At 55.6% G+C, this 18,739-nt stretch overlaps 1 protein-coding gene across 2 annotated transcripts; it reads right to left on the minus strand.

The window, feature by feature from the left end:
• Nucleotides 1-1,661: 1,661 nt before the first annotated feature.
• RAB5B (RAB5B, member RAS oncogene family) lies at nt 1,662-17,794 on the minus strand. Of its 2 annotated transcripts, none has more exons than XM_065419348.1 (6): nt 17,715-17,794; nt 6,035-6,179; nt 4,140-4,291; nt 3,829-3,951; nt 3,124-3,217; nt 1,662-2,135 (listed from the first exon to the last, which is right to left on the minus strand). In XM_065419348.1, exons 2-6 carry the CDS (start codon nt 6,063-6,065, stop codon nt 2,020-2,022), a joined length of 516 nt encoding a protein of 171 aa, XP_065275420.1. In that variant the 5' UTR covers nt 6,066-6,179; nt 17,715-17,794; the 3' UTR covers nt 1,662-2,019. The 2 variants fall into 2 exon arrangements, with proteins under 2 accessions (XP_065275420.1, XP_065275419.1); XM_065419347.1 differs by having other exon boundaries at nt 5,903-6,179.
• Between the last annotated feature and the right edge of the window lie 945 nt (nt 17,795-18,739).

Below are 18,739 nucleotides of genomic sequence, written 5' to 3' on the forward strand. Positions count from 1 at the left end.
GACAGCCTCCGCGGCACCTCAGAAAAGCCGGCAGCTAGCGCCAGCAGTAATGGTGCATCGAGGAGCCTCGGCAGGTCACAACACATCCAAGGGCGACTCAGGTCAACTCGGAACCAGAGGCTCCATCGTTAACAAAGCTACCGGGGTGCTGCTCTGAGGCACCTGGGATCAGCTCTTCTGGGACTATATCAGGGGCTTCCCATACAGCCCAGCAGGACCAAGCACTAGTTACAGCCAAAAGAAAAACTGCTGCTGCTTCGCAAGTGAGAGCTTGTATCTCACAGGGGCCCTCAGCCGTGGAGCGGAGCTTGTGACACGACAGACAGGCTGGGTGCCTGTCTGACCCGCCAACATAACCAGCTGGGGCAGGTGTGGGTCTGCGAAGCGGTGACATCCCCCCCACCTCAGCATCCGGAGAGAAGAACCTGCAGGGGGGAACTGACAGGGACCTCAAGGTAACCAGTGTGTTCTTCTTCCATGGGGGGGAGCTGAGCCCTTGCCAGTGTCCCAGAGCGAGTAGGAGACTCCCCTTGCATCATCCGTCCTCCCCACCTCACCCACCTTCCAGCCCATGCTAGAAAGACAATGGAGCGGACAGGGGCATGGGGAAGGGGCAGTCCACAGACAGCTGCCTCGCCCAGGCCCAGGAAGGAAGGCAGGTCCTCTGCCTTTGCATGGCCTCCCATTCTCCTTCACCTCGTCTCTAACCGACTCCCAGTCCCATGTCCCACCTGGAGCTCCCGAGGTTTGCTGCTCAGCGCGGTCCCCCCCCATTCTGAAGTGATCCTGGCTAGTCAGTGGACTGCAGGGTAACACAAAGCAAGCCCCGTTTCCCGGCACAGAGCAGGGGGCGCCTGCAGCCCAGAGGATAAAACCTTGGGTGGGGTCCTCTTACCGCGGCGAGCAGCAGAGCTCAGTGCGATGACCCCCCCAGGGGCTCAGGAGCCCTCCAGATAGCTGACCCTGAACGCGGCCCAAGGCAAGAGGAGCTCAACGGGACAGACTGGAGATTAAAGTGCAAACCAGAGAATTTGCGCGCCTGGTGCTAGGGGAAGAATAAACCAACAGCTCCGAGAGGCCATGAGCTCTCGTGGGGCGTACCCCTGCAAAATACCGGATGCAGCGGGAACTTTGGGGTTTTACACCCCCTCCCCCCCAATTCAGTATGAACGATACCAGCTGCCACGATCCTGGGTGCACGGGCCTGGCGTTCCCATGAGCAATGGGATTATGGGGGCTGGCTGGTGCTTGCACCGGATATTCATAGCAACGTAGTTCATGATTCTATTCCTGCTACTGAAGTCGTCGTCTGTGGTCACTTCCTAGCGATCAACACTAGCCAGAATCAGCCACCCTGCTGGGTCACGGGATTCCAACCCCTCACTTCCCCCCGTTCCCCAGCACTTCCGCTCCCTTGCCGGAAAGGCCACGCAGGACCACATTAAGGACACTGCAGCTTCCCCCCCCCAAACATTGAAATAGATGGGGGGGGGGGAAAAAACCCAGGAGAAAAATTAAAGAGTAAACCCACAAAAGACCCTGTAGGTCCCCGTTCAACTTATTCTTCATAAAATAAGCCTACAAGGATTAAGTTTCCACCTCCTTTGGGCCCCTCCCCCCAGCATTAAATAAAGGGGGGACGGTAGAAGAGGACAGGTGTTATGGGACCGAGAACACAGATTTACCAAAGCAAAGAGAGGGTGGGGGGGAGGGAGGAATTATCTGGGAGAAGGAGACAGGGAATCAATCAGAATTAGGTAGCTATTTGCACCTATAATACAAAGTGAAGAGTTTGTTTTTTGGAAGTTAAGTCCCCGGTTGATCTGGTTCCACTGGCACTGGCGTGGTGGGAACAGATGTCTGGCGGTGGTTCTGAAGCATTAAAAAGTGCAGTTAGAGGCGCCGGGAGGGGTCGGTGCGCCGGTGTTAGGGGAGGTGAAGTGTGGTGGACGGGGGTGGGAATGGAGGGTCTCTCTTAGCTCGTTGTCTCGCGCCGGCCTCGCTCTCGAACGCCACCCTTCAGTTGCTACAACACTGGCTCTTGTTCTGCTGGGTCTGCTCGTGGAGGTCCACCCCTCGGTTCCGTCCCGCCACGCCACCCGTGCTCTGGGGCTCGCTCTTTGGCAGCTTCTTGGCTGGTGGAAAGAGAAGAGAGAGAGTGAGCGAGGCTGACGGACAGGAGCAGCTCCCCTCCCTGCCCCCTGGGACCCTGGCCACCTTCCGCCCAGGCCGGTTCTCCGCTGGCCCATTTCTGAGACTCAAATCTGGATTTCAGAGCCATCTCGCCGCTGCCCCCACCACCACTCGGCTCTCTGGGGAACCCAGCTCCTGTCCTGCTGCATCCCCCACGGCCCCGGAGAGCTAGCCAGTGCCAGGAGAGCTGGCTGGAGTCGCTCCCGTGCCGGTCCTGCTGCACAACCGATCCTTACTGGCGCCATCCAGGCCAGAAGGAGCCAGCCGAGCTCCCAGGGCCTTCCCATGGATACGGAGAGTTGGGAACGTCCCAGGCGACGCAGATTCTGTGCAAGCAGCAGCTCCCAGGCCTTTTGTTTGCACACATGGATTTGAAGGCACTAAAGACCGAGGTGCTAAGGAAATCAGAAACGAGGCGGCCCTGGAGCTGCGAGAAGGAGCCAAGGTTTCAGCCGGCTCCATGACCAAGCAGGGACGTGGAAGGTCTCCGAGGGCTCAAAGACCCAGCAGCCTAATCTGTAACTGCAAAGAACAGCCTCGCACTTCCCCAATGGAGAGCGTCGTCACAGGTCCCCTCGAGCCTTCCAACGCTAACGCAGCTTCAACACGGAGCTCCACGTGAGCCCAGCACCAGAGCCGGATGGCAGATCACTGCTTGCTTCTCTACTGAACATGCAGCAGTCCAGCTCCTCCCCCCCCAGAAACACCTTCAGTAACCAGGTTAACGTCCACAGCCCTGTGGTACTGGAGCAGGACAGGAAGGGGGGCTCCAGCCCTCTCCACGGACTGCATGAATCAGTGTCTCTACAGAGCTTGGGGGGAAACTGCCTCCCACAGCCACCTGGTGCGGCACTCCCAAGACAGGAGCCTGGTGGACCTGCAGCCTGCCAGGGCACCTTCTGCCTATCTCCTGCCGCACCCACACCTTACCTATCGCCAGGAAGAGATCGTTAACATTCATCGCGGTCTTGGCCGACGTCTCCATGAACAATAGGCTGTTGTCATCTGCATAGGCTTGTGCCTCCTGTAACAGAGATGCAAGTTAGACTGTTCAGGGGGGTTCCCGCCTGGAGGGGGTGGGAAGGGTGAGTGGCGGCCAGACCCACCAACGAGGCCCTTTTACAGGCAGACAGTCCCACCTCTACACAAGAGGCCGAGGTCCTGTGCTATGCAGCCGAGCCAGCGGCTCCAGAGACGGACCCTTAACCCCGACTGGGCTGGAGGCAGGAAGCAGCAAACTCTGCTCTATTGGAGGCTTTGAGAGGCCGCTCAGCGCTTTGCAGGGCCTCAGCTGTGCTAACAGGCCTGGCTAGCTGCCCGACGGAAGCAGCGATCCACCTCGAAGGGTGGGTGGAGGACGCCCCTGTGCCGCTCCGAGGGGCTGCCGACGCTCCTGGGCGGGTTAGATTCCAGGGGGGCTGCTCCCCCTTCCCAGCGCAGCCCCCACACTCGGATTCTGGGAGAACCTGACAGAGCACGTGTCCAACGGACCCACGAGCTGCTTCCTGGCCGACCCCGGCCAGAGCCGAAACACTCCCGTGCTGCTGCAGCTAGATGCCAAGAGGCTTTCAAAGGCCAGGGGCAGAATTCAGGTGGTCACAGGGGGCTGGGACACCACAAACCCCAGCTACTCACTTCATATTCTACCATGCGCTTGTTGGCGAGGTCGGCCTTGTTGCCCGCTAGGGCTATGACAATGCTGGGGCTGGCTTGCCGCTGCAGCTCTTTCACCCATGTCTTCGCTCGGGCAAACGTTTCCTGGAAGAGAAAGGCGAGAGAGAACAGCATAAAGTCAGTGACCTGCCAGGTTCTGGGCGGCAAGCGGCCAAGCTAGAACCAGAACCTGGCCTTACCCTGAAACCATCCTTCCTCCTAGAGTGGGACAATTTCACCCCCTCTCCATTCCCCCCGGCACCAGGACAGCTACAGGAGAACTCTCAATGTACCTGGTTGGTGATGTCATAGACCACAATGGCAGCTTGTGCCCCCCGGTAATACATGGGGGCCAAACTGTGATATCGCTCCTGGCCAGCCGTGTCCCAGATCTCAAACTTGACTGTTGTGTCATCCAGGCAGACGGACTGTGTGAGAAACGCCGCTGTGGAGAGGAAAGGAGGCAGTGGTACAGTAGCACTCAGCCCGGCGCATAGGGCAAGAGAGCCCCTGCCCTGGAGAGCTGTCAATCTAACTAGATTGACAGGCAAAGCCCAGGAGGGGAAGTGACTGCCCAAGGGCACGCAGCAGGTCGTGGGCAAAGCCAGGGCTCCTGACTCCGAATCTAGGACCTTGGAGCATGCTGCCTCTCTAGGCATTGTTCACACAGGAGCAGGTTAATCATTTCAAGTTTGGACATTAACATTCACCCCCTATTGCTGAAACCCTGCTGCTGCCGCCAGCTGCATGCTTATCCAGAGATCAAAGAGATGGCTCACACGGCGTCTGCAAAGAAGAGCCAGTCCTGTGTTCTGGAAGGAGCTGGGGGCTTGTGGCTGCATCTCCCGACCTGCCAGACGGGGTGGATACAGCCACGTCCAAACAGGACCAGTGTTTGTGCCCAGGCAGGTTGGCACATCCCGATGCTGTCGTGTGGGACCCAACACGAGTCAGCGTGGGATACCGCGACCTACGTTTTCAAGAGGGACTAGCAATCATGTTAAAGGGGGCTTGGTTTTCAGAGGAGCACAGCACCCTTTGGTGTTAAGTTGGGAGCCCTAGCTCCTTTCGAAGACATAAGCCTTCAAGAGCCTGGTTTCATTCCTTGCAGCTTTTGGAGCATGCGGCCCCCCTCGATAAAAAGGCTTTGCACGTGACTTTCAAACCTAACTGACCCTTAAGTCCCCCGGCAAAGGGAGGGGAAACGGATACAATGGGGTGGTGTTTGCCCGCAGCGGAACTCAGGAGCCTTGGCTCCCAGTTCCACGCACTAACGGATGTCTATGGATTTGTATGGCCACATGAACGCGCTATCGGTCCCCCTGAGCTAGGGAAAGACAGGCTGAGAGAAGGCAAAACACATTAAAAAGGTTCTACACGAGCCAAGACTGAGCAACCCAGGTGTCAAACCACTGCTGGGTGCTGAAGGAGTCAGGAACACGTCTCCTGGGGGATTCACCCCGTGATCACTCAGCACTTCCTCAGCCCTCCACTACTGCAAGTCTCCAAGCTCTCAATGAAAGATGGTCCCCACTTTACAGGGGGGGGGCAGTGACACGCGCACGCAGGCACACAAACAGAGCTCAGGTCTCAGTTCCTGCTTCAGTGCTCTAGCCATTGGACAACCCTGCCTCACTGCCCATTATACAGACATGCCACCTATTAATCCAAGATGCATCGTGCGATCTTGCCTCAGCCGCGATCTGAGAATTGGCTGTACCATCTTCACACGCACTATGGGATTCTTTCAGGCAGCTGTGACTTGCTGACGCTCATCCTTCTACATACAGTGAGGCTGCAGGTAACTCTGGAAGGAGCATGGATTCATTACGCCAACTAGCACTGAGCCTCAGCCCTGCTACTCACTTGGGCCCCTCTGAAGGCGCGACAGGCCTTGGGCGGCTCCCAGTGACAAGACAGGGTCTGAAGTGGCCAGCCGAGGGCAGCTGGGCCCTCATCAGGTGGGGAGCGAGGGAGCCAGGCGCTCCAGAGGACTGTGGGGAAGTCTGCGTCTACCCCCCAGGCACACTCCCCCGCGCTCTCGCACAGCACTTACCCCCAATGGTGCTCTCCTGGTATTCGTGGAACTGACCCTTCACGAAGCGCAGCACCAGACTGGACTTCCCCACCGCGGACTCGCCCAGCAGCACTAGCTTAAACTGACAGATTTTACTAGCTTGGGACTGACCATTCGGCCTGGCAGCTCCTCTGCTGGTCATGGCCTGGATTCCGGTCACACCCAGCGCCCCAGCGGATCCGAGAACCTTCGCGCCACTGACCAGCTCTTGGCTTGGTTCGGAGCCAAGGAACAGTATCCTAGTGGCTCAACTCTCCTGAAACACAAGGGGGGGGGGGGGGGGGGGGAAGAGAGAATCAGCACACGGCACAGATCCCACACTCCCGAGCTGGAAGGGCTCCTCGGTTTTTGGTCTCCGACGTTAACTCGGTTGGACTGAGCTGCCTTCCGCTCCAATCATACAGAAGCCGAGTGCAGCAGAAAGCACTTATTACCCTACTAAGCCCCAAACAGCCCCACAAGAGGGACTGATCCCCAATTTACAGCTCAGTAACCGCCCTGCATACCACACACAAGGGTGAGCGAGAAATAGAACCCGGGAGTCCGACGCGCCTGCTGCACCTCCCAGGCCACGCTCCCTTTCCTGCCAAGAGCGCCGATCTCCCATACATTAAGGTAGAGAGGCCCGCGCCCCGGAGCCTCACTGGTGGCTGAGCTTTAAGAAGTAGCACGCTGACAAGCAGAAATCGGGCCAAGGAGGGAAAAGGAAAAGCCGGAGCCTTACAGCTGAGTGAGTGAGTCAGCAGTCCTAGCAGATGTCTCACTTGCATTCCTGGAGATGTAGCAAACAGCTCCTGGCTAGGAACGCGCACTGCACCATGTGGTACCAAGGGCCAGGGCTGAGGGGCAGCGCCTCTGACCTGTTCTGGGACGGGGCAGGGGATTCAAGAGCTCTCCGTTACGCAGCAACAAGCTCAGGTCTCGTTTGCAGCCTGCACACATCTGTTCTGTTTACTGCCAGTGGCCTGAAATTCCACATCATCCTGTCTCCCCTCCCTCCCCCGGGTCTCTGGGGGCAGGACGGAGGGACTGAACTATTTCATCACTGCCCTTCTGAAGGGAAATTCTTAAATGAGGGACAGTTTGGTCAATTTGTGTTTATGTATTTGGAGATCCCCATTCACCTGAGCAGTACAGGCACACCGCCTCCACACAAGGGCTATCGGCAGACCACATTCCCTGCCCAGTAACCCCCACCCCTTTTAAGGCCTTCCCTGTGAGAAAGCTCTGGCACAGGTCTGCAGCAGAGTGAAACTGACGCAACGCTGGTCAGTTTCACATGGCCACTCCCCATGGCCAAAAGTTGTTCTCCCCCAAGCCAGGCAATGGGTGCAAAGAACCATACTGCTGTGAGTTCTCAGGAGGAACCTGTGGGGAGACAGACGGTTCGCTACACCCAGGGCTGGGCTGGTTTAACTTAAACCAGTCTAACCCCACTTAGTTAGACCAGCGCCAGAGGCTGCGGGAACAACTTACTGCAGTTTAAGTGAAGTCAACTAGGAACAGGTTTAAACTAGCCCTAAAGAAGCCACTGAAACCTGAAGCATCCAAAGGTTCGCACTAGTTTAGCAAAAGTGGAACATGTAGAGTCAATACTAGAGATTCTATTTCAAGTGGTGGCCGGTGGTGGGCGGAGGGGGTTAACCGGGTAGGGACAGAACCGGAATAGATTTTAATTGAAATAGGACACGAGCTGCATCACAGAGGCGTGAACTGCAGACTCTTGTTTTGGTTCCAGTTTGTGTGTAGCCAACGCCTCCGGTCTGCCAGCGGCTGTGAGCTGAGGTCCCTAAGGTCTCTCAGGACTTCAACTCAATCCTTTGTTCAATGCACTAGGAGACTGGGAGAAAGGATTCCTTCGACTGGATGTGAAATGCATTTTAAGACCTCAAAACACATGCATGCTAGCGATGCCTCTTTACTAGAACCCCCTTAGAAAACAACGTCTGCCGAACTGTGTTAATTCAAACAACTCTACATCTGCTTTGGGATGTTAGTAACTGCAAAAAAGATATCGGGAGCAATGGAAGAAAACGGCATTAAACTTCAGAGTATTCATTTCACCATGTAACAGATTCAATTAAGTGATGCACATCTTAGCCCTTTATTCCAGTGGATTCGTACCCCTAGCGATGAGTCAGGGGAAGTTTAGCAAAACGAGTGGTGGTTGGTTTGCCTACCAACTCTCCGGAGCCCATTTCTGGATTCCATAGCCAGCACCGGTGACCTTGGAGCCAAGGGCAGACGGGTTTCTCAAATGCAGGCAACTGGGCCAGGATTTTTCCAGAAGAGTCCTGATTGTGGCTATCAAATCCGAGACCCCTTCAAGAGACCCGACTCAGAGGCTGTGCGCTCAGGTCCCTTCGAGACCTCTCAAATCAGACACCCCAAAATCACCAGCCATTTCTCAGTCTCTCAGGCCTTTCCTTCCGTGTTCACACCCTAAAGGAAGCACTTCCAGGCCTTGAGGGGAGAGAGCAGCTCCAAGTCTGGTGTGTTATAGGGAAGATCTGTTAGCATTAACAGGGCCAAGTATACACGAAAACAAGGGTCACCTGAAGACTCTCCAGCGAGCAGCCAGGAAAAGCCTGGTCATTTCCCGTTCCCCAGCTGCTTCGAGACAAGCAGACTAAAGGCCAAAATCTGGCAGGAAACGCTAAATGTAACCACTGTGATTTGTACAACTCCAACGCTGGGCAGCCTGATACTTCCCAGTCCCAAGGAAGTGGGACAGTCACCATTTTATTTTTCTAAAGCAAGAATCCAGGAACAATGTGACAAGGTTTCAAAGCCCATAATGGCCAAAGCTATCTGGTAGCAACCCAAGTACTGCATGTTCAGCTTTCCTGGAGCTGAGCTGGCTAAAGACAGGGAAATGCTTCCTTCCGCTTTCCGAGGACCTTGTTTTGTTAAATATGTAAGAGGAATGATTAAGCAATGACCTCGTCAGCATCCTATGAGAGTTTCCTGGGGAGAGTCCTGTGTGATTCTGGAGAAGCAGCCGGCACAAGCCAGAGTGGTCTGATGCTTAGCAGCCACTCTCTGCTTTGCTTGTCCAAGAAAAACGCAGCCGGGTTAGAGCTTCAAATTAGGCCAGACACAGATGGGGAGAGTTCGACAGAGGGAGCAATATGAGGGTTTAGCAACTACAATTAGGCCAGATTTGAAAGTCCTCAGCGCCTCCCATTGGGAGCAGATCTCTTTTGGAAGTCCGGCCCTTGGGGTCAGAAGACTATTGGGCTTCTCCAACTGAAGACATTCCCACTGCTTGTCCCGAAGGGTGAATTGCTGGTCACCCCACCCTCTATCTCAACCTGCCAATCACTGGTTAGTTACAGCCCTTTGTATGCTGGCTTAAGCAAGTCACAGAAGGACATTTCAGAGCAACAGCCTCATTGCAAAGCCAGCCACCACAGACCCTTAAAGGCCATCCGCAAAGGGTGGCTTGTTTGGGTTTTTAAATGGCTTTGCCTTTGAAGGCTTCCGCAGAAATCAGGAACCTTGTCTGGCCTTTCCTCCATGCTGGAGGTCCGCGCTCCCGCAAAACACAAAGGTGTTGTCTCTCCCGAGCGCGGATTAAATATTGGGTAGCAGGTGAAAAAAAGATGCTGTAACCATTCTGACAAAAATCCCTTCTCCTCAATTGCTGCAGCTTTCACTTGCTTGTGATGTGCTCATTTCATTCGTTCCCCGAGTCACCGCAGTCTTCCAGGGTGGGTAGACAGGAAAGTCGAACAAAGACACTTTTCAGATTCTTCCACAGCATAAGGATGCGGACACAAGGCAAGTTACCCACCTCCTCACCGCAGCTCAGGTCACCTAAGTGCCTAGTACCAGAGAAAATTGTCATCTTCCAACAATTCTCTGCACTCAGACAGGGCCTTCCAAAACCGAGGATCTCAAAGCACTTTACAAACCGAGCTGAATTAAGCCTCCCCATGCCCCCGGGAGTAGCACCCCCATTTCAGAGAGGAGGACAGGAAAGCACAGACATGAAGTCGCTTGCAAGTCTGGCAGAGACGTGTGTCAGGCATAAGAACGTTTGACCTGCACGCTATTTCGCACGATAGCTCCTGAGAGCTTCTTCTGTTACGTGGGTTTCCCTCCCCAACAAGACCAAGCTTCTTCATAGTGTGTGAAAGTGAGGTGTACACACATGTGTGTAAACACATCACAAGAATAGACAAGCCGACACAGCTCATGGAGGTACTCAGAAAAGTTAGAAATCTTGTTGTACTGTTGGTGTCCAGAGACCAGGGACTGGCATGAGATGGGAAGCTGAATACAAGTGCTAAAGCCGCTCTAAAGATGTCTCCTCTGCATCGTGCAGAACAATGAGGCGCTGTTCTTGGATGGTCCCTAGCCACCACTGTAACACACACCATCAATACAATCCCAGGAAAGCTCCAGGAACTCACCCCCCCCGTGCAATCAGAGTAGTTGATCCGTCCATCCACTCATATTCACTAAATACAGATCTCCATCGCAACAGAAGCTTCCACCAATAGCAAGAATGAATTTAACTCAAAGAAATTCAATCAGAAAAGCCCTCCTCTGAAGCAAGGGGGCTTCTACATATCAGGGGCTGTACCTCACACCTGCCCCAACATGCTATAAAAACTCCATGGCCCAGCTGTGCCACCACAACTGGTTTTCTGCATATAAAAGCCAGGGCCGGAGTTAGGGGGTAGCAAGGAGGACAATTGTCTGGGGCCCCCCACTGCAAGGGGCCCTGCAAAGCAAAGTTGCTCAGGCTTCGGCTTCCACCCCAGCCCTGGTGGTGGGGCTCAGGACCCCGGGCTGCAGTCCCACGTGCCGGGACTTTGGCTTTCTGGCCTGGGCCCTAGCGAGTCTAATGGCAGCCATGCTTGGCAGACCCCCTGAAACCTGCTCCTGGCCCCCCAGGGGGCCCCAGACCCCTGGCTGAGAACCACTGCTATAGATTATAGAGACACCTTTCTTTAAAAGGCTACTGCCCACATTTAGCGCTCTTTCACCGACTACCTGCATTACTAATATTAAACATCTGTCGGAACCACAATTACTGTCCAGAAAGTTACTTACCAATCAAAGCAAAACGTTTTCAGTAAGCAACTAACAGCTGGCTCAGAAATCGATGACCCCCCCCCCCCCCCCGGAGCAGCAGTGACTTACACATCACAACCCTTAGCTTGCACAAGTTACAGTAAAGGTGTTCTAGCAGCAGGCAGCACAGCTTCAACCTGGCAGCCAACCAGTCAGATTGTGCACCGACCTCTCCGCTGCCAATATTAGAGATTCGGGAGTCAGTTTGGCTGACCATTGTGCTACCCCGAGAAGCGGAGCAGGGCTCCTCAACAGCCAGCTCTGATGCACTGAGCAAGTTCAACTTCTTTTGGACAGTACAGGGTGAAAGACTTGGGAAAGATCCGCACAGCCCAGTCCTTACAGATTCCTTGCCCCCTATTACCGGCACTGAAAGGAGGAATACGTGGCGTAGGGAGATAGCTAGATATCCATCCCCCGTTTCCCTGCACTGCCTTCTGCGGGGTCACGGCAGGGATGAATGCGATCCATTACAATTCAGTCATTAAGAGCTTCAATAGCAGAACTTGGTTTCAGGGAAGGGCCTGCTCAGGAGATACCCCCAGGAGTTGGAGTTGCAACAGCCTGTCTGGGTTAACTGCTTTCCTGTTGCCAATGTTACTTTTCCTATGTCTTAATCACATATAACATAAGCCACTGCCATCAAAACCGCCTGCCTGGGTTAAACCTGCCGTCAGCCCTCTTTCCCCCACCCTGCTTTATTACCTAGCCGGACAGCGAAGAGGATGCCCTTGCAGACCTGGATCCTACCCTGACCACCCGATATTTGAAAGCCCGAAACCCGGGAATTACAGATCCGACCCCTGGTGCAAACCCGAGTCGTGCGGAACCCCATTCCCTTCAGCGGGGACTCTGCCGGATCCGGTTCCTAACAGGAATGAGCCGCTGAGAGCATATTCCGAGGGAGCCGCTGCTCTGGACTCTTTGAGATGTTAGTGAAGAGCCCCGTGATGCACTGTCAGATACAGGATAACAGGAGCAGAGCCTGATACAGCTCCCAGCGAGCCTGTTCCGTTGATCAATAAGCTTGCAATGGAGCCGCCATTTACCCCAGCCAGGTATGAGACTTCTCAGCCGGAGCCCGGGCGTAACCGCTGTTCAGACAAGCGACGTTTGCCTACACGGCCTGTCTAGTCTTCAAAGCGCTTTACACACTCGTTCTCCTCAGCCTCCAAGGAAAGAGACACGTATCCTCCCCTCCAGTTTACTGTTGAGAACTAAGCCCAAGAGCCACTTGCAACGGGTGAGGGAGGGTCTTGTCTACATGGGGGTTTGAAGCTAAGAGTCCGGTGTCATAGCCGCCATTAGGGTGCTGACATTCCGGCCTCCCGGTTCTTTCCTCAGCTCCTTCCTCAATGTGTGTCCCGGACTCTGAACTGAGCTGCAGTCCAGCCACCTCTACGCAGCTGGGTTCCACTTACAGTCACCAAACAAAGCTTTAAGAGTCACGCTGGATAATTAGCACCTCTGTCTCAAGGGTGTTGGCTGGGTAAAGTCACCCCACACCACTGATCGTTAAATAGGTAATGCTCATTGACTCACAATATTGATATCCGGTGGCTCAAGGGCCGCCAGTCTTCTTTCGACTAGACAGATTAGGAATATCCTGAACAACAACTGCAGTCACCCAGGAATGCCCCGTTGTCCCCTAATTAATGCAACACTCACACAGAACTTGGGCAGCCGCAGAGATAGGACCCAGCCCCTCCTGCTCCAAAACACACGTCCATTTCAGTTGAGGGGGGAAAAGGAGAATCTCCCTTAGCAATACAAGGCCTATCTAACACAGATGAGCAGTTTGATTCCATCCAGTGGAAGGCGGCGATACATGGATGGAATTAACCAGCACAATATAGCAAGTCCTAAAGCAAAGCTTGTTTTCAGCAGGCATTGGGTACAGGGCCGGCTCCAGGCACCAGCGAAGGAAGCAGGTGCTTGGGGCGGCCAATGGAAAGGGGCGGCACATCCGGGTCTTCGGCGGTGGGTCCCTCAGTCCCTCTCGGAGCGAAAGACCCGCCGCCGAATTGCCGAAGAATTAAGCGACGCGGTAGAGCTGCCGCTGAAGTGCCGCCGATCGGGGCTCTCTCTCCTTTTTTTCCCTCCTTCCTCCGCTTTGCCGCTTGGGGCGGCAAAAAAGCTGGAGCCAGCCCTGATTGGGCGATGTAGTGCTCTGGCGAAGGATCAACTACAGTTTTGCCAGGCTTAATAAAACTTCTCAGCCAGGGCAAGCACTAGCTCTGCAGACACCAGTCGAGCGTTTGGCTGGAGAGCTTTCAGGGCATTGCTGGAAGACTAAGGGACACCCAGTTTATTAAGCATCCCACAACAAAGCTGTCACTTGTCTCTATGAACCTGCCAGGTCACAACCACTTGTTGCAAGTGTAAAATAAAACAGGGATTTACTGTCAAACACAGGCTGGCGGAGAGAGGACAGAGAGTGTTGCAGGCAGCGTGGAAAGCTCTTGTGCTGAGCTTAGAGCAAACTTTGGAAATTAGACACACAAGAAGCACCTGGAGGGCAGGGCTCTCTCCAGATAGGCCAAGATATTCCCTGCCACGCTCCCCCACACATCAGAACAGAGGCAATAATGCTCCCACAAGTTGTCTCTAGCAAGAGTGTGTATTGATTTAAATACTATTTAACTACCAGGAGGGGACTTGAGAGTTAGCTCTCCTTGCCACACTGGCCTGGCCACTAACATTGCTAAAGGGCAGAGGACGACACAGCCACGTTCCAGGCAAACGTGGGGAGGTGATCAGCAGTCACTCGGCAATATTTAATAGATCTCAACACCCAAAGGAAGATAAACGTCCCTGCCTCTTTACAGATGGGCAAGTCACTTTCCCTCTATGTGCCTCCATTTCCCCAGTCACTCAGTGAAGCTGTGGCAACGCTGGCAGTGGCACCCAGGAGTCCAAGCTCCCAGTCCCTTGCTCTAGCTATTAACAATGCAGCATCTCTTCCTTTCCCTCCATAAGAAGTTAGGAAAGTTCATATGGGTGCTAGGCCAGTCATCAAACGTTAATAAGCCGGGGGGGGGGGGGGAAGAGAGCGTTGCACACATGAATCCACTTAGGGCTGGTCCACACTAACCCCCAGTTCGAACTAAGATACGCAACTTCAGCTACGTGAATAACATAGCTGAAGTCGAAGTACCTTAGTTCGAACAACAAGGTACTTACTGCGGGTCCACACGCGGCAGGCAGGCTCCCCCGTCGACTCCGCGTACTCCTCTAGCGGAGCAGGAGTACCGGTGTCGACGGCGAGCACTTCCGGGATCGATTTATCGCGTCTAGACAAGACGTGATAAATCGATCCCAGAAGACTGATTGCTTACCGCCGATCCCGGAGGTAAGTATAGACGTACCCTTCGAGAACACAGACAATATTTCGGAGATTGAGTTGAACCTAGGGGGAAATTCAGGGTAGGGTTTGAGAGTACAACGCCCTGGGAGGAGTGAACCCGCTTGACCATTGTGCGAGCAGGTCTCCTGCTCCCGCCCCTCCATCAGGCTTAGAGGAAGTTGTTCACATGGCTGGATTATTGTAAGCCAGGAGAATGAAGATGGTTGGGCCAATGGCAAGGAGCAATGGGACAAGATTAAGGGGAGGCAAGCTCAGCCTCAATACCAGGAACAGCTTCCCAAGAGCAGGGGAGATCTGCTAAAGGATGGAACAGTCCTCAGGATAAGCCCACACTGCAATTTAAGCCCAGGGTTTGAACTCAGGCTCAAGCCTAACCCCCCTTCTGTCTACACACAAATGGTGCTAACCCAGGGTCCCACAGGGGCAGAGGGTCCCAGGCTCAGTCAAGCCCAGACCCAGGGTTCAAGCCCTATTGCTTTGCAGTGTAGATGCAGCCCCACTGGACTTGTGCTCGGAGGGGATGTCTACACTGCGATAATAAAACCCACAGCACCGACCGAGTCTCAAAGCCCAGGTCAGCTGACTCGGGCTCCAGGGCTAAAAACTGCAGTGTAGACATTCAGGCTGGGGCTGGAGCCCATGCTGTGAGACCAACCTCTCACATCATGGATATTTTCTCAGTGTAGATGTACGGTGGGAGTCCGCCAGAAGTACTCCACAGTCCCATGGGCTGACTTTCTTTGTCCTCTGGACAGTCAAGTTTTCCCACACTGCACCACAAACAAAGGGCTAGAGCAGCCACACTTGGGGAGGGTGCTAGGGAAATCTGGGGTGTGGGTGGTTGAACTTGGGCCCGCAACATGAAACGTAGACGCTGGAGCCCCAGCATCCTACAAGTCCTAACCTGGAGTTAAAAAGGAGTGTAGCCGCTCAAATCTTAGGTTAACAATCCCAAGGGCTGCTAACTCGAGTTCTACTAGCCCTGGACTGACATTGCAGTGTAGACAGAGCCCCAGAGAGAACTGGTGAAAGCACCGTTATTCCAGGAGACTTAAAACTAACCGGATACAGGAGACGAGACTGTAGGTAGCAATTACACACTAGTATAGTGTGGACTGGATGATCTCCAAGGCCTTTCCCAATCTCTGAACTTCCATGATTCACTTCCTCCTTTCCTTAATGGACATGCAGATAATAAAGTATCCGATTCGACACAGCCACATTTAACACGAGCAGACTGCACTGCGGCCATCCCAGAAGGGAAAAGAACTAACCTAAATACCAAGAGCCCGCGAGGCAAGTGCCCTGGAAATAAACATTCCAGCACATATTGCATGTGAACGTGCCCATCACTGTAGCCTCGACTTATGTTTGGAGACAGCCATAGGATTCCAGCTGAGACTAACCCATATTCCCAGGGGGAGTCTGGCAATCAGCCCATGAGACAAACCTGATAACCCGGTATTCCATCAGTTATCCCATCTACCCAGCCACCCCTATTTAGAAGACAGAGTCCCTTTTTCCTCTCGCCAGTAAAAGAAATATTTATCACTTTTCCCCTCTGGGAAGATCTCCTGTTCCAATGCATTTTTAATGGCGTTAAATTGTAAGAAGGAGATTAGAAGCACCTCAGGGCTGTGGGAGTCTATCCATGAATTTCCAATATGCCCGTCTTCGCACTAACCAGGGGCTAATTACAAGGATTAGTGGAACCGTCAGCAATGCCCAGCCAGGAGCACGTTGGAGGCTGAGTCGACAGACCAGCCCTGGATGTTAATTATACACTATGTGGTTCCCCTTGCACAGGTCTGCTCACAAGCAGGGAAAGGCAACGAGGCTGTGTTTTCCCGCCCCAGGTGTCCCTATTGTGAAGGACTATAAGCTGCTGGTGTGTTTGGTGGGCTGACCAGGAGGGGGGGGGGGAAAAGGGCATCTGTGCTGTATTGCCCTCACTATGGAAAAAACACATTAGCAACATGGGCACGCATGAGGCCCAAGAACGAACTCAGGCCCCAACACTGGGGACAGGTGCACTCAGGCCTCAAGCGAAGCGGTGTGTGCGGGGTGGGGGAGATGGAAGAGAGTCTCTGTAACCTCACCTAGGCAGACAGAGCACAGCGGGGCTTGCTAGGACCTGGGGGGTACAGCCCCTTTGCCGTCCTACGGGAAGACGCACCCTGACCCCCCCTGCAAATGGGGCAGCCAGACCAGCTACCAAGCCCCAGCCATCTTACTACCCTGGGCACCTTGAGGCCTTTGCTCCCCCCAGAGCGAGCCAAGTCTCCCTGCTTCCTTCCAGGCTGCCCCCTCCCCAGCAGGCCACTCATCCCCTCCCTACCCCCCAAACCTGCCCCCCCAGCACAGTAACCCCCAACCTGCCCCTCCCCCAGCAGGCCACTCATCCCCTCCCTACCCCCCCAGCACAGTAACCCCCAACCTGCCCCTCCCCCAGCAGGCCACTCATCCCCTCCCTACCCCCCCAGCACAGTAACCCCCAACCTGCCCCTCCCCCAGCAGGCCACTCATCCTCTCCCTACCCCCCCAGCACAGTAACCCCCAACCTACCCCTCCCCCAGCAGGCCACTCATCCCCTCCCTGCCCCCCCAGCACAGTAACCCCCAACCTGCCCCCCCCCCCAGCAGGCCACTCATCCCCTCCCTACCCCCCCCCGGGCAGTAACCCCCAACCGGCCCCGCCCCCCCCCCCCCAGCAGGCCGCTCATCCCCTCCCTACCCCCCCAGCACAGTAACCCCCAACCTGCCCCCCCCCCCAGCAGGCCACTCATCCCCTCCCTACCCCCCCCCGGGCAGTAACCCCCAACCGGCCCCGCCCCCCCCCCAGCAGGCCGCTCATCCCCTCCCTACCCCCCCAGCACAGTAACCCCCAACCTGCCCCTCCCCCAGCAGGCCACTCATCCCCTCCCTACCCCCCCCCGGGCAGTAACCCCCAACCGGCCCCGCCCCCCACCCCAGCAGGCCGCTCATCCCCTCCCTACCCCCCCAGCACAGTAACCCCCAACCTGCCCCTCCCCCAGCAGGCCACTCATCCCCTCCCTACCCCCCCCCCGGGCAGTAACCCCCAACCGGCCCCGCCCCCCCAGCAGGCCGCTCATCCCCAAACCTGCCCCCCCAGTGCAGCAACCCCTCACCCCCCACACACACCCCTCACCCCCCCGGGCTCAGGGGCCCAGCCCCCCTCCCTGCTCCCGCCCCCTCACCCCACGGGGCAGGGCAGAGACCCCCCCGAACGGGCCCGGCCGCCAACCCGCCGAAGGCCCTCCCCGGGCCCCCCCCAACGGCCCGGCCCCTCCCCACCCCGGCCGGCTCCCCTCTCCGGTACCTGAGGCGGCTCCAGCTCCGTCTCCCCCCGTCTCAGCCCCTAAAGTGTCGAACACACAAACAGCTGCTCTCAACCAAACCTTCCTCTGGTGGGCGGGGTTAAGCAGCGGCGGCGCCAATCGGAGCCGGGCACCTGGCGAGCGGACACGCCCCTGCCAGCCGTCTCGCCCAATTGCCGCTCCGGAAAACGCATCGCCGGCCCACCCAACTCGATTCACCAATAAGAGCTCAGAAATGGCCGGACAGGCGCAAAATTTGGCCAATAACGACTGGACCAGAATGGAGCCTATGGACCAATAAAAAGAAAAAACGTCATGGTAGGGGTGGATCTTATGTTAACTGACGGATCCTGAGACCAATGAAACAGCAGTTGTTCCGGCGGCTGCAGCAACAACAAATAAGGTGACCTAAATGGGCGGCACCCTCGAGCTCCACTGTCCAATCAGAATCAGGAATGATCTCCCCTCTTTCCAATCACAGAGCAGACAGCCTCCAGCTTTACCAATCTGAGTCCAGAAAGCGATGATTGACAAGCGTCTCACCCTCCCTATTCTGGCCAAGCAAAGGACGGCCCGCTTCCCCGCTGGCCAATCCGAGACGAGCCGGGGAATGATTGGCAGGGTGCGGGTGAGAAGGAAAGTGTGAGCACGGAGGCCTCTGGGAATCTGACCTTTGACCTCAGCATGAACCTCTCCCCAATTAGCTTAATTGAGATAAAAATAGACCATGGTTTCGGGGCTCAGAGACGGGGGCCCAGAGGGGATATCTAGGGGGTGGAGCCAGGCACCAGGAGTCCAGGGGGTGGGGCCCAGGGATAGGGGCGGGGCCTGAGGGGTGGGGCCCAGGGATAGGGGCGGGGCCTAAGGGCATAGCTGAGATAAGGGAGGGGCCTAGGCAGGTAACCCAGGGAGGGGCCTACAGGTGTACCCCAGAGAAGGGTGGGGTCCAGGCACCAGGAGCCCAGGGGTCTGACACCCCACAGGGCAGGGGCCGAGTCGCCAGCAGCCAGCCTGGGCAGGCCGAGGG

This window comes from Emys orbicularis, chromosome 19 (genome assembly GCF_028017835.1).
Source record: "Emys orbicularis isolate rEmyOrb1 chromosome 19, rEmyOrb1.hap1, whole genome shotgun sequence".
NCBI lineage: Eukaryota > Metazoa > Chordata > Testudines > Emydidae > Emys > Emys orbicularis.

Bases quoted from the DNA above. Each gene is read 5' to 3' on its own strand.
- RAB5B (XM_065419347.1), bottom strand. From the start codon at position 6,065: ATGACCAGCAGAGGAGCTGCCAGGCCGAATGGTCAGTCCCAAGCTAGT. The intron at 3,952-4,139 runs GTACATTGAGAG...TTTCTCTTCCAG, and splicing joins TCTATGACATCACCAACCAG to GAAACGTTTGCCCGAGCGAA. The intron at 2,136-3,123 runs GTAAGGTGTGGG...TCTTTCCACCAG, and splicing joins CGATCTCTTCCTGGCGATAG to CCAAGAAGCTGCCAAAGAGC.